Source organism: Pithys albifrons, chromosome 1 (genome assembly GCF_047495875.1).
Source record: "Pithys albifrons albifrons isolate INPA30051 chromosome 1, PitAlb_v1, whole genome shotgun sequence".
Taxonomy (NCBI): Eukaryota; Metazoa; Chordata; class Aves; order Passeriformes; family Thamnophilidae; genus Pithys; species Pithys albifrons.
The window spans coordinates 73,335,435-73,348,910 of record NC_092458.1 but is presented as its reverse complement, the minus strand read 5'-3'; the positions used below and the strand labels follow the sequence as shown (position 1 = coordinate 73,348,910).

The following is a 13,476-nucleotide window of genomic DNA, read 5'->3' as shown; positions in this document are numbered from 1 at the left end:
AAACAGCCGATAGATTCAACAACTTTCATGTTCCAAGGTTCTTAGGAACAAGGCTGTTAAACCACACCCTGTGGCAATGCTACATTTAAATTTAAAAGCCTTCAGAGGGCATTTTCTGTCAGTTCTAAACCAGGATTACACCAACATGAGTCAACATCCCTGTGGCATGCTCCAGCTGCTGGCATTCAGATCTCCTAACTTCCTCAGCAGCTGATCCAGCTTGAAGCTCACCCAAGCACATATAGAAAGAGCTCACATAAGATAAGATATAATCTATTGAGAAGACAGGACCAAATATTGAGGGCATGGCCAAAGAAACACACTGACTGCAGCATGTTTGTATGCGACCAAACCTGTTCCTCCCTAGCCTATACTTCCATTGATACTTCCATTTCTGAGTTTGGTCTTGACACTAACCAACTCACAATAAGTTTTAAGCATTCCCACAGTTCCCTTCAAATATGACGTAATAAAAAAATCCCCAAATGTTCTTACCTTGGATACTGATCCCTATCTCCCTGGCAGTGACCCCTCAGCCTGTAAGGTAATAGGGAAACCTCTCCCATTGACACAATGATGATGGATGTCTCTCAGCCTGTGTGAGTTCCCCAGGGAAAACTGAAGAGGAGCAGATGCAGGTCAGGGGCAACTCTCCTACATACCAGTGTGCCCCTGTGGTCCTATGTCTTTGGAAATGAACCTTTGATCACAGAGTCACAGAATGGATAAGGGACCACAATAGAGTCATCTGGCCCATCCTCTCTGCCTAGAGTTGTCCTAGAACACATTGCACAGGAAATCACATATAACAGTAATTACCTTAGGGTAGAATTCATCACACTTAAATTTATTCTTCTATAATCAGGTGTCCAACATAAACTGCCTCTCCAGTTTGTAAAAAAAAAAGAGCATTTCCACCTCTAGGCTCAGACCTCAGGCTGGGAGGGATGGATCTCTGAAATTCCCATATGTCTCACTGTAATTGAGAGCAGTAGCTTTGATTAGTCTGCTTGTTTAACTTTGAAATATCTAAAACTGGTTGAAAGCAAGTCTAGCTTTAGGAACAGAAAAGCTTTTCCTCATGGGCTCCTGGAACCCTGGTACAGCTCTGTGTAGGGTGATGTACAGCATGAAATGTGAAGATGGTGGAAGTAATAAAATAAGTCACATTTTTTGTCAAAAGTAAACCCGCATTGTTGTTTGGTAAGCTAGCCAGCTTGACGTTTACTACATATACATAAATACATCAGTATGGTAAATACTCTTCTGTTATTTACTGAAACACAAATTGTGCAGGCAATGAGGTCTGCTGACTAATGGTGAAGTACCTGTGCATTCCATATATTTATTAAACAAAAGTGTTTCTAGCACAATAAAACCACATTCTTTCCAACATCATTACAGATTTCATTTTCTTAACATGGAAACCAGGAGTTTGTCTTTAGGAAGCGTGTAACTCTCTCCTTATCAAGATCAAATTCCAATTGCTTTCTTCCACAGAAGAAATAAAGGAAGTCTATAAAAAACACAACAAACAACCCAGATGAGTTATGATATAAAGATTAGTATGCTTTAGCAACATTCAGAAAGAGCTCAGACTAACCTTTGGCAATTATGCTGCCAACAGCATCTACTCCCAGATGGAAGCTCTGCAAAGCATTATACAGTAGCGTGGGGACACTTTCTGTGGCAAACCAGCTATGCACATGCTGGATAATGTACTCAGTGCATCCCACAATGTGATACTACAAAACGTGTATCCTGTGTGTTTCCTCAATTTAAAGTATCTGCTGTTATGCTGTTACACATCAGCTGTGCTGAAACCCCTCAGAGAGGGCATTTATAGCTGCATTTATTGCACAGTCTGGTGTGGAGCAGGGACTAGCTTGATGGGAGCTGCCTGATGCTATGCACAGAAGGAGAGATCCAGCCTGGGGCAGTCATGTCCACACTGCCCTCTGGGAGTGAGGACCACCAGCACCATGCGTGAGACTCGTTTTGGAGGAAGATGATAGATTTGCTATGAACAATTAACACGCATGGGTTTTGATGAGCAGGAAATGAGGAGCAAGGAGATAACCAGGAAGCTGTGTCATTTTGCAGTGTGGGTGTATCATTGAGTCTAGTCCAGCAACTCCCTCTGTAAGTAATCACTCTCATCCAGGTGAAGCTCGTGCCAATTGGAACTCAAAGCAGTCACATTGAATGTCAGAGGGCCAGGCTATGATAGCCTTGCTTACAGCACGTAGACCTTGTGTTGTTGAGATGTCACTGTCTTGAGTGGTGCTCTTCATGGTGTGGTATGCATTTATGCATATCAACTTAAATACAGAGATGGCCTTTCCTGATGTGAAGCTGTCACCAAAGGTACACCCTCATTATTTTTCAAGGGGAAAAAGTGAAGCATGGGAGTGTTATATGGCTGTTTCAGGGTCTTACTGGTCATCCTGAGAGCTCTGAGCATCATTTAGAAGTGCCTCTCTCTGCCTAAACTCTCTCAGCACTATAATTGAGCATTTAATGGGGATTTTATTAAGAACAGTTACTCACTTTCATGTTGAAAAACAGCATCAATCTTCCCATTAATTCCTGGAAAGATGTCTCTTATCAGTGATGACTTCCTACCGATAGACTGACTTCTTTTATCATAACTGAGGAAAATGATAAACAACCTGTAATCAACAAAAACTGCAAACAATTCATGATTAATTAATCTTACCTCATTACCTTCTACTTATCAACAGGTAACTGAGTTCATTGAATATTTTCAGTGTCATTTAGGTAGTATTCAGAGAGACACTCTTTGCCATAAATAATTATTACTCTATTAGCTGCACTGAAAGAATTGCTTGTGTTTACTGCGCCTCAAGATACATCTAAGAATAGCTAATACTGGAACCATAATTGTAAATCTGCTTGATATTTTTTTCTAAGAGACCATGCCTAAAGGAGATAATAGATTATAAAAAAAGATTGTTTTCATGTTACGTCTCTGTAAGAAATGTTTATTGGGAAAAATGTGGCTTCTTTTCTGAAGTTATAAGTTATTTTAAATCATTTTACCTAAATTACATACGGTAAAGTGCATTTTACCTATCAGTGCTGGAATAAGAAGGCTTCTGAAAGCCTTTCACTTCTAATAACTTTGCTTAACAGAGATTTAGTGATCAAAATTCTCATCTGAAGTCATTCAAACTACCAGAGTTTGACCCAAAATATGGAAGTCTGATTTTAAACTGCAAATATGTGTCTGAAGAGTTACTTTCAGGTGTTCTCTGTATGTTCAATGACTTGGGCATTGTAGTGACAGGCAAGAGAGAAGTTTTGTTGTTCATTCACAAAAGTTAATGTTATTTATTGCTTCCGTTACAGGAGCACTTCCTTCAGCTGTTATAAATCTGTGTCTCGTTATTCAAACCTGAGCCATAGGCACTGAATTGGAAAGAAAAAATAGTAGCCATGCACAGCAGATAGTTCTTTGCAGTACATGACATTTATCAGCAACTTTATGAAGCTATCTGTTAGTAACTGGGAGAGGTGGGATTCTCCTTCTCACTACACTGAAACATTTTGACATAAACTGTGAGGTTCTGACTGATTTCCTGAGATGACTTGTGGAGCTGTAGGATGGCTTTTTTTTTCCCCAAGGCAGCTAAATGAAAATATATAAATAAAAAAACTATTGAACAGTTAAATCAACTAAAAGAAAAGCTAAAAGCACTATTTCACCCCCCTTTCAAATACTTTTTCTATAACCAGTTGTGACACTGAAAGAGGTTACCAAAAGTATGTCACTAATGCATCCTAAATCATGACAGGATATTGATCATGTGATTATGTTTACTTCTGTTTAGGAAAGTGTCACAGGAAATATTACCTCCAAAATTTGTCTGCTATAAAGTAATATATTTTCTCCTCATTTCCATTATAAAAAGCAGCATCAATTTTGGTAACATCTTTTGAAAAGCCCAGGGTGTAGAGTTTTTGGGGGTATCCAGGAAGTAGGGTATCTCCTTTCACAACCCAGAATTCATTCCCTATTAAGAAAAGTTAATGACAGAATGTTATAAGAATCTTCTTCTGGGAATGACATAATACTTTCTATGAAAGATTATATTTTAATAGAAAAATGAAGACATAAAATAATGTTTACTTGAAAACATTCTACATAGAACTTTGGAGTCCAAAAAAAGTAACAGTTTTCCACATTACAGAAATTTCAGTCTTCCTTCATACTTATGTTACTTTTCCACAACTTTAGAATAAGCATGTGGCATCATTTTTAAATTCATTAGATAATTTCCCAGAAAAGAAAAAGAAGAAAAAAATATGGCGGTTTTTTAGGATGGGAAAATTTCTATATGGATATTAAAAAGTAAGATACATGTTTTTTATCTTGGATAATATTTTGTTATCACTGTGATTGAAACACAATTTTTTTAAAGACTAAATTCAAGTTTGTGGAATCCTTCAGAAAGCTTAAGTGGTTTATAAAGCAGACATAAACTCTTAAGCCTACTTGGAAGACTATATGGAAAAATAGACAGCATTTTACCTTTGAAAATGACCATTTCATCTTTTTCAGGAATTTCATATGCAGCATCAACACCAGTTGGCAGCCGTGGCCAGAACGAAGATATTAAATTAATATCAGCTGTTCTGACTGCAGGATGTTTGCGCCAAATATACCTTGAAGAAAAGGTTTTAAATAAAATTAGGTGTTCACACACACTAATGCATGGAGCCACATCAGGGCAGTCAGGGCAAGATTTATCTGATTAGATTCAACTATGTACCCTGGTTAGTCACACTAAACTCCTGTAATCTTACTGTAAAGAAGTTTAGTTCCATGGTGGGATTACTCTCATCTGGATCCAGACATCTAAAATAGGTCAGAGGAACTGTTTTGTCAAAACATTTATTTTCCCTTTTGTAGAAATGGAGCTTAGAGAGACCTGGCTTACATGGTTGGTATGGGGTAAGATTTTGGGAACAAAGCCCACTCTGGAATTATCAGCATCAGTTTAGAGAAACAGTCGATGTGTGTGAGACTTTTCTGTTTAGAGAAACAGTCGATGTGTGTGAGACTTTTCTGTGAAATAACACTTTACTGGCTTTGTGGACTCCAAACTCTGAGGTCAGAACTTGCTTTAAGGTTGATTTTTGGGGAGGATCTGAAGCAGGGAAAGCACAGCCCTATCACAAAAAAATGATGGGAATCAGATCCTTTACACTAACCTTTCAGACCTTGGGATATCATGCCCTGGAGAGGAACACTTTGTCTGAGTTTAGAACTGAATCAATTATCCTGTCCTTTAATTATTATACTAAATCACCACTACAGGGGTTCTTCAAGCAGGTATTGTGTCAGGACTGGTAAACCCTCAGCTCTCTCAAAGCAAGGACTAAAATAAAGGTGTCAAGTGTCCCAGAGCTCATGGTGTGTTTTGCCAAAGCTGAATTCTCCCGCATGCTGAACACCTGGGGCCTGCTTACAGCCTAAAGCGAAAACATCTTTGCAAAGGAGGTATCTTTCCCCACCGCATTCATGGCATGCCCTGTTCCTAAGGTCATCTTCCTCCTTATATGTATCTCCATTTCTGCACCACCCTCCTTGTCTTTGTTTTCCACCTCTTTTCCTGATTCCCTGTCTTGCCTTCCTGTATAGAATGGCTGATATTGTGAGTAAAGTTATTTTTCCATGCTGTAAGCCATAATTTAAAAAATGATAACCAGGTATTTTACTTCTAAAATCTGACTTACTTGTCTTTAAAAAACATTATTTCTCCACGAAAAGTAGTAACGGCATCAAAAGTTAAATTGGGGCCACAGGTGTTTGGCAGTGCTGGATCTTTCACCTCAATTGTGTCTTTTATCTCAGTGGAGTCCCTTTGATTTTCATATGTGGTAGAAGATGGTCCTAAAAGAAGAATTTTATGGAAGAAATTATAGTGACAACTCATCAAGGTATATCTAGTACACAAAAATGTTACTGGAAGATATTCCAAATTCTTTGAAACTGCCAGCACTAGTTGATTAATAATTGTAAATTACCATAGAGATACTGAATGCCAGTAATATCATCCTGATGAAGCAGGAGGACTGAAGGATCAAATTTCCTGTAGACTGGATACATAAGAGCATTGGGCTCTTTGGAATGGAAAAGTCCCAGTGAATGACCAAACTCATGGGCAGCAACATAAAACAGGTTTGCACCTGAAGACAACAAACAAAATATATAATAGGAGAGCTGTGTGTTTTAATTTCTTCTGGTTAACATTGAAGGGCATAAGGCAGGTCAGAAGCTTTCAGAACTGCTTGCCTAAACAAGTGAAGCTCTCGTGGGAAAGTCAGTTGTGATGAAATTCTGGTCAGAAAGAAAAATAATGAAATCATTATAGCAGAATACAAAGAAATAGTCTGTAGATCCTGTCATTGTGGGAGAAGGACTCTGGGCCAGTGCAGTGATATGACTGTTGAGGAGAGGAAAGCAGGTTGGAGGAGTGGGAGAAGGGGGCCCCCTCCCAAGTAATCTCCATCTAATGCAACTGTTTTAACCAAAGGCCTCAGAGGCTTTTTATAGCTATGGAAACCATAGAACAATGCTCCTCCAACTCAGCAGCAATTTAAAAACTTCTTAAGAAAGAGGAGACAGATACTGCACTCTTGATTCCATGTGCAACTAGCTTCAAGAAGGGCTTGGGGAACTTAATTTCCTACCCTCTATGCTTTTGGTCCAGGTTTCATCCTCATCGAAGTGAGCATCTCCACCAACGTCCTTGCCAGGTGCATAGGCATGAGCAAGGGCCCCTCCTGGGCCATCAAAAGGGATGAAGTCACTGTGATCTGAGAAGCAAATTCCATACAGAGCTGACTGGGGGTTCATGCACACATTGGGCAGAATAAATTAGGTGTTGATCCAGCAGCTCCTTACATTTATTTTCTCTGTCCTTCTCATCTGCCTCTATACCCTCCCACAAAGATTGTCAAGAATTATAGCCATTATAGCACCTTGAGCAAGAAATGTGTTTTCTGTCTGCTTGTTCAACCTGACTCTGAACATCACATGTGCTGTCTATGGGAAGAAATTATTAGCATTTCAAGTCAACTGCTCCAGATGGGCAGTAAATTGGCAATATTCAGAATGGTTGCTTGAAGTTTTACCTCTGGATGCAAAGGAGATCATTATGTCTGCATCGCCTCTATTCTTCTTGATGAATCTCAACGGAGTCACACTGCTCCAAACATTTAATGCTTTCTGGATCATTGCATCGACATCTCCTGAACGCAGGTCTGGTGTGTAGTTTAATATTCTTTAAAATATAAGATAGAATAACAGCTGTGTTCTTACCATTTTGCTGTGTAGAATGCTGTCTTGACATGAAGAATTCCACTGTAATTACCTATATGTCAGAACTTGTTTTGCCCATTTTGGCTCTCCTGCAAAGGTGGAAAACCCAGCTACATCAGGGAATCCACAGCGACGCTTCTGTACCAAGTTCAAAGTGCCAGAATCCAGTATACCCGTCACCTCCAGCCCAAAGAATTCCTGCATTTCTTTTAGTTTTTGGGTCATTTGACTATCACTTTTCCAAACAAAAGATTTCTCATCTTTCTTGAAACCATAGTAATTTTCCAGGTACTTCTAACAAATAAAAAAAAACCAAAACACAACAAAAAACTTTAAGACAGTCATGTTTCCTTTTGAAACTCATACATTCCTTTGCTACTTTCTGTTCTGTGGGAGCATGGATAATAGAGTTTTTAAAGCCTGTATGAATATATTTTCTCTTAATGATAGTTTTTTTACATTATATTTTCAATATAAGTGTTTTGCAGTTAACTCAAAACGCATTTAAAATTAGCACTTGTCTATCACTCTCTGATAAGGAGCCCTCCACTTAGGCTGTGTCATAGGGTTACCCACAGTCCTTAGAAGAGACAATTTGGAATATAATACTGAATATAAAATTTCAGCAGTAGTATCCAATTTCCCACAGTTTGCACAGTAACAATTCATAAATTACCAACTTATTTTATGAAGACCTATGTTTCATAATACTACAAGTCACATAAATAACCATATTTCCACCTGTACTGCAAACCAAACCTAGACTGACTCAGGCATTTAATTATTTGTAGAATCAATACATAAGGGAATGCATCATCGGGTTTAACTGCTTTTAAAAAAAATGCAAAAGAAGATGAGTTGGGGCTGAAGAAGCCTTTGTCATCCTGATTACAACCCCCATCTTCCGCCCCTCTGTCATTCTGAGAACTATTCAGTCATGTTATTTATTGTACTGGCTCCTCAGCTGCTCTTCCCAGAGGTCTGCCTTCCTCACCTGGATAAGTTGCATGTCTTCTTCCATCTTCTGCCTTGTTTCTGTAGGAAAAGCACAAGAAAGTGCTGCACATAATAACAGAAGAAATGGGAGATTCTCCATTCTCATTTTCATTAGCCTTTAGAGAAGCTTTTTTTGCAGTCTGCCACACACCTTTATATAATACTTGTATGCTTTATAAAGCTTTTCCTGACTCATTGATTCTCAGAATTTCTAGTTAGCAACAGAACATGCAAAACAAGGGTTTTACCATAAAACAGATTGGTGCTGTACTTCATCCAGTTCCACCCTTGTGCAGCTTTTGCAACATGTAGATATGATTAATGAGAAAATAATAGACCTGTCATTCATTTTAATAAGCTTATCAATATTTTAGTTTTTAAAACGTAGTCTTACTCTTCAAAACCTAATGCATATCTTTTTAATGTTTTACATTCAAAGTTAGCATTAATTTCAAAATGGTTGTTGAAGTACTTAAAGAAAAAAGCATGCACAGAAGGTTATGGGACAAGCAGAGAATTTGTCTTCTAGGTCTTTAGTGCTGGTTTTGTTTGTTTGTTTGGTTGCTGTGTTTTAGTTTGTTGTTTTGTTTTGGTTATTTTTATTTGTTTTTTTTTTTCCCCCTGCATTTGTTAGTACAGGAACATCTACTTTTGGAGGAAATTTTACTGCCACCAGCTTTCCATTTGGTAGAGTCCTGGCAGTGCTATATCTCCCTGCTTGATGAAGTAATGCTTTCTCTCACCTGGGTTAAACTTCCTTTTATCTGCAGAAAAATGTAGAATTAACACAATGAAAGGAAAACATTTTTCCCAATATGTATAAAAATGATAAAAATGGAGTCAAGATGTTTTCATGCTACTTTTATTCAGTAGTTTTTCCACTGTTCTCAGAGAATTGCCCAGTACCTTTGTATTTCACAATCTCTTTTTATACTTACTATCAGGTTTTATAAAGCACTGAGGTTTTCTAGATCAAACTCTATGATGGTTGGCCTCATCAGAAAAGAGGTTTCTCTGTTCTACATGTCTGCTTTTGGTGGTGAGAACTGCTGAGGCTCAACAACAGGTCTGCTGTAGCATTGGATGCACTTTTCCACACCCAGTCACACCCTCCATGCACTGCCACAAATGAGGACAAAGCAGTGGTGATGGTGAAGTCCCTCAGAATCCTGAAAAAGAGATATTTACTGCCATTTAAGACAGTCTTATGTATCTGAGGTTTCTGTGTGGGGCTGACTCTGAAGGACAGGTGGGACGTTGCATGTGCAGAGAGATAAACTCCCTTCCTCAGAGCTGGCAGGATAATAGAGATGTGAAAGGAGAGGTTATAAATATATTGTGCACTTGAGGCATTTGTTGAAATTATTTCCTTCTGAAGAGCACTGGGTTGGTACCAGAAGGATCCCCAGTGGACAGGGCGCCTGTGGCCACCCACAGGTGGAATATGGGGGACTGCTAGGTCTGGGCAGCTGTAACAGGGTCAGTCCCTGGCAAGGCCAGTGGGACTCTGCAGGGGTTGTCTGGTAACTGAGCAGATACCTGACTGAGGCATTCCTGTTAAAGCAGAGACCCCCCTCCTTGTCCTGGAAGGAAAGGCACAAGTTCAGGGAACAACTCAGAAATGGGGCAGATGAGCCAAAGGGAAGTGATCCCCTGAGGGAGCTTTTGGTGACTCCACTCACATAGTTACATGAGGTGTATCTGAGGGGATGAAATGAATCTGCAAATTTGGTGTAGAGTTGTAGAGTTCTCCCGTGCAGCTTACACACCCACAATATCTCTCTGCAGAAATAGCTTCTGTGACTTACAGCTCCACTATAACTTTCCAACATTTTTCTCTTCCCATATTGTCTCCATGTGTACTAGAAGAAAGAAGTAGCTTTCCAGCCTGCAGTACTTGATAAATTTTCCTCACTCATATTTCTCTCTAATGGGATGGCCATTAGAAGCCATCAAAACTGTCTTAGAAGATACTGATTAAATGTATACAGTTTTCTGATTACCAGCCTTCTCAAATACACACTTTTGCTGCTCCATCAAACTCTTTCTCATTTTTCTTGAAACTATTCACCATTGACTTCAAGAGATCAACAACCTAGAATATACTTTATGAAGGAAATTATATGACCACAGAGATCTTCTTTGATGTTGTCCTTTGAGGTGACTTAATCAGGAAGCAATACAATATAGAATGACAATCTCTTGTTTTGGCTTGAAGAAGTCAGTGTGAAAATTGCTATGTTCTCCTTCTTTTCACCATGTAAAGTAGCTGGGTAAGCTCCTAAGATTGCTTTTGTCTCTCCCTCTTCTGGAGTCAGTCTTCTGCCTTGGATGCATTCCCATAAGCCCAGCCCCTGATAGCTGTACCAAAGAAAGATGTAACACTGGCAAAAAGTTAAAATTTGCTTCTTTTTGACAAGGTTATTGTTAATACACAGTTTATTAATTTTAAAACTAATGCCTACTGGAGTACAGAGGAAAGCAAAAGAACATCTTATAGAGCCTCAACAGGACGTAATTAGGTTGGCTTGTGCTGCAAAGCCAAGGGCTTGACTACATGAACCTTGAAACTACCCCACTCTTCTGCTTTATGTGTCCTTGTGTTCTGTCCAGGCTGGAGTCTGGTAACAGTGTAGGATCCCTGCTAAAAACCTGAGAGACTTTTGTGCACTGGAAGCTTCTGAAATGCAAAACTGCAGCTTCAGTCAGTGCTGCCATTAGCATTGCTTAACTCAGTGCCTTTGGCACCTCCTTCCTGGCTGTGCTGCAAACCCTCAGACCTGGCAGAACAAATTAGCCTCAAAAATATTGTATTGCTGAAAAAGATGAGTGTGTGACCTACTTCTGGCTTTTATATAACAGTTGTTGGTTTCCAGCATGGTAATGCTGATTCACTGATGGGCCCCCCCTAGTTCCAGTCAGTTTGTACATTGCTCTTTGTCAGTGAAGTCATTAAGGCGTCTTTGCCTGAGATTTCATGTGCAAGAGATTGGGTCTGGGACAACAGTTGTGCTGTCAAAAATTTCAGATGTAACAGGTTATTTTGTGTGTTTCTCTTTTCTGCGTACCTGACCTCAGGCTCCAGGGAAATGTCTTATTCATAGAAGATGAGTACTTGAAATTATGTTTATGGACAAATTTCCCCTTTTGGTACCCAAGAGGCCTTTAATTCCAGCAGTCATTTATGAGTTATAACAAAATCATTTTTATAAGGAATCTCTTGCCCACTAAGTGTATACAGGCAGCTCCAGCATTCCTGTTTCCAATCTCATTTGAATTGTTTTCCATTTGCCCACAATTTCATTGCTTTTCCCAAACCAAAAGTATCATTCTTTCATTTCAGAGTTTAAACATTATCAAAACAGGAATACAAATGGAAATTCCATGGTTAACACATCACACCAGTCTCCTTGTCCAGGTGAAATCCATGCTATGTTGTCTTCCATTTATGCTCCGGGCTAAACTTTCTAGATTTTCCTTTACAACCAAGTAAATACCATTCAATTTTCGGATACTGGGGGTTTCAGCTAATTAATACTTAGAGGTGGAGGGAGTATTTTAATTTTGCTGTTTACTTGAGGTCATAACTAAGAAAACTGTACTAACCATATGTAAGAGAAATAATATAATGTGAGTCACTGTAAACATCAACAGTGTTCTGCTTCACTGTCACTGAATTGCTCTTTTTTGTTCTTCCTTAATCACTTTCAAGTCTCAACCAACAACCAGATCCTAAAGGCCTGAATTTTGAAGGTAGCCCTCACATATACGAAGGCATCTAGTTAGGATATCAAAGTATATAGGCATTTTAAAAAACAAAGGGGATTAACACCATTATTTATGTGGAAACAGTACTCACAAGCACCCTGCCTAACCCTGGAGGCATCTAAAGTCCTTAAAATGAAGTTTCTTCAGGATGGGCTTTGTACACAGCACAAGCTATTGCGAAAGATACTGGGAGAGGTTGGGGCAACACCAGTTTTCCTGTGTCTCTGCCCTGCCTGGACTGCTGCCGGGTAAGCTCACCCACTTGTCAGTCCGTGACTTCACAGCGATGTACCACTGCCCTTGTGGCAATGCTGAGCTGTTCAGTCTCTACTTGACTTTTAAGCTATGGCTTAGTTTCTAACATATGTTCATTCTAGACCTTGCTTTAGGAGTGCTCAGAGTGAATCTAGCACAGCACAAAGCATGCATGAGGAAGAGAACATGACAGAGAAGAAATATTCCAAGATCACAGAATCATAGAACGATCAGGTTTGGAAGGGACTTTAAAGGTCATCTATTTCCTAATCCCCTGCAATGGACTGGGACTCCTTTCACCAGACCAGGTTTCTGAAAGACCCATCCAAAGGCATCTCCACTGCCTTCCTTTGGTCTTGTCTGCTAGCACAGTGTAGCAGTGGGTCTGTGGTTACACAGAGAGGCATGTGGCTTCCTCTGGCCCTGATGGATGGTGCACCAGGTGTTAGTGTGTGTTTTGACAGAGATCTGCCCTGTGCAGAAGATCAGGAGCAAATGTCACCTTTGCCTAATGGGGTTTGAGATGTGATAACTGGAATATTGCCCTCATCAGCCATTCCCATCCTCTCTTTCTTCCCTTGCCAATTGTGGTAGAGAAAGAGAAATAGTGGATCAACTTCCTTGTGCAATCAGATCATCAGAGCAGTGTGATGAGAGACAAGATCAAAACCCTTCAAGAAGAGGATGGACTTAGTCAAGCTTTCTTACACCCCAAGGGATCTTTAAGGTCACTGAGCTATTGCCCTGTGAGGGGAACCCAAACAAGGTGCCCAGAGGAAGCAGATGTTTCACCACTCATCCTCTGGAAGATTCATCTGTGGTAGTTACATGAAAAGTCTGGGTTTTTTCTTATAATTTTGGCTTGTTTGCTCTGAGAAGTTGCTTCTTGTCTGAAATTGCAAGGTGGACTGCCTGCCCTGAATCCATTCCCAAGTACAACAGGGCAAATCCACTGACTCCCTGTGACCCTGTGATCCTACATCTGCCACTTCCCACCCCTGCCTGCATGCTATTTCCATCCCAAAACTGGATACCTACTCTTCTCTTTGGTCACCCATGTCCTGCTATACCAATGACTGTGCACTAAAACCACCCACAGCAGCACT

General features: G+C 39.8%; 1 protein-coding gene across 2 annotated transcripts; it reads right to left on the bottom strand.

Moving 5' to 3' along the window:
- Positions 1 to 1,320: 1,320 nt before the first annotated feature.
- On the bottom strand, positions 1,321 to 8,453 carry LOC139679544 (stromelysin-1-like). 2 transcript variants are annotated; one of them, XM_071571381.1, is made up of 10 exons: positions 8,346 to 8,453; positions 7,404 to 7,645; positions 7,165 to 7,313; positions 6,721 to 6,846; positions 6,055 to 6,216; positions 5,764 to 5,920; positions 4,556 to 4,689; positions 3,878 to 4,037; positions 2,551 to 2,651; positions 1,321 to 1,516 (listed from the first exon to the last, which is right to left on the bottom strand). In XM_071571381.1, the coding sequence occupies exons 1-10, from the start codon at positions 8,451 to 8,453 to the stop codon at positions 1,416 to 1,418; spliced, it is 1,440 nt and encodes a 479-aa protein (XP_071427482.1). In that variant the 3' UTR covers positions 1,321 to 1,415. The 2 variants fall into 2 exon arrangements, with proteins under 2 accessions (XP_071427482.1, XP_071427492.1); XM_071571391.1 differs by having other exon boundaries at positions 6,055 to 6,126; positions 8,346 to 8,447.
- Between the last annotated feature and the right edge of the window lie 5,023 nt (positions 8,454 to 13,476).

Coding starts and splice junctions, on each gene's coding strand:
- LOC139679544 (XM_071571381.1), bottom strand. CDS start 8,453: ATGAGAATGGAGAATCTCCCATTTCTTCTGTTATTATGTGCAGCACTT. Junction 4,038..4,555: donor TGAAATGGTCATTTTCAAAG/GTAAAATGCTGT, acceptor TTTTCTTAATAG/GGAATGAATTCTGGGTTGTG. Junction 1,517..2,550: donor TGCTGTTTTTCAACATGAAA/GTGAGTAACTGT, acceptor TGTTTTTTATAG/ACTTCCTTTATTTCTTCTGT.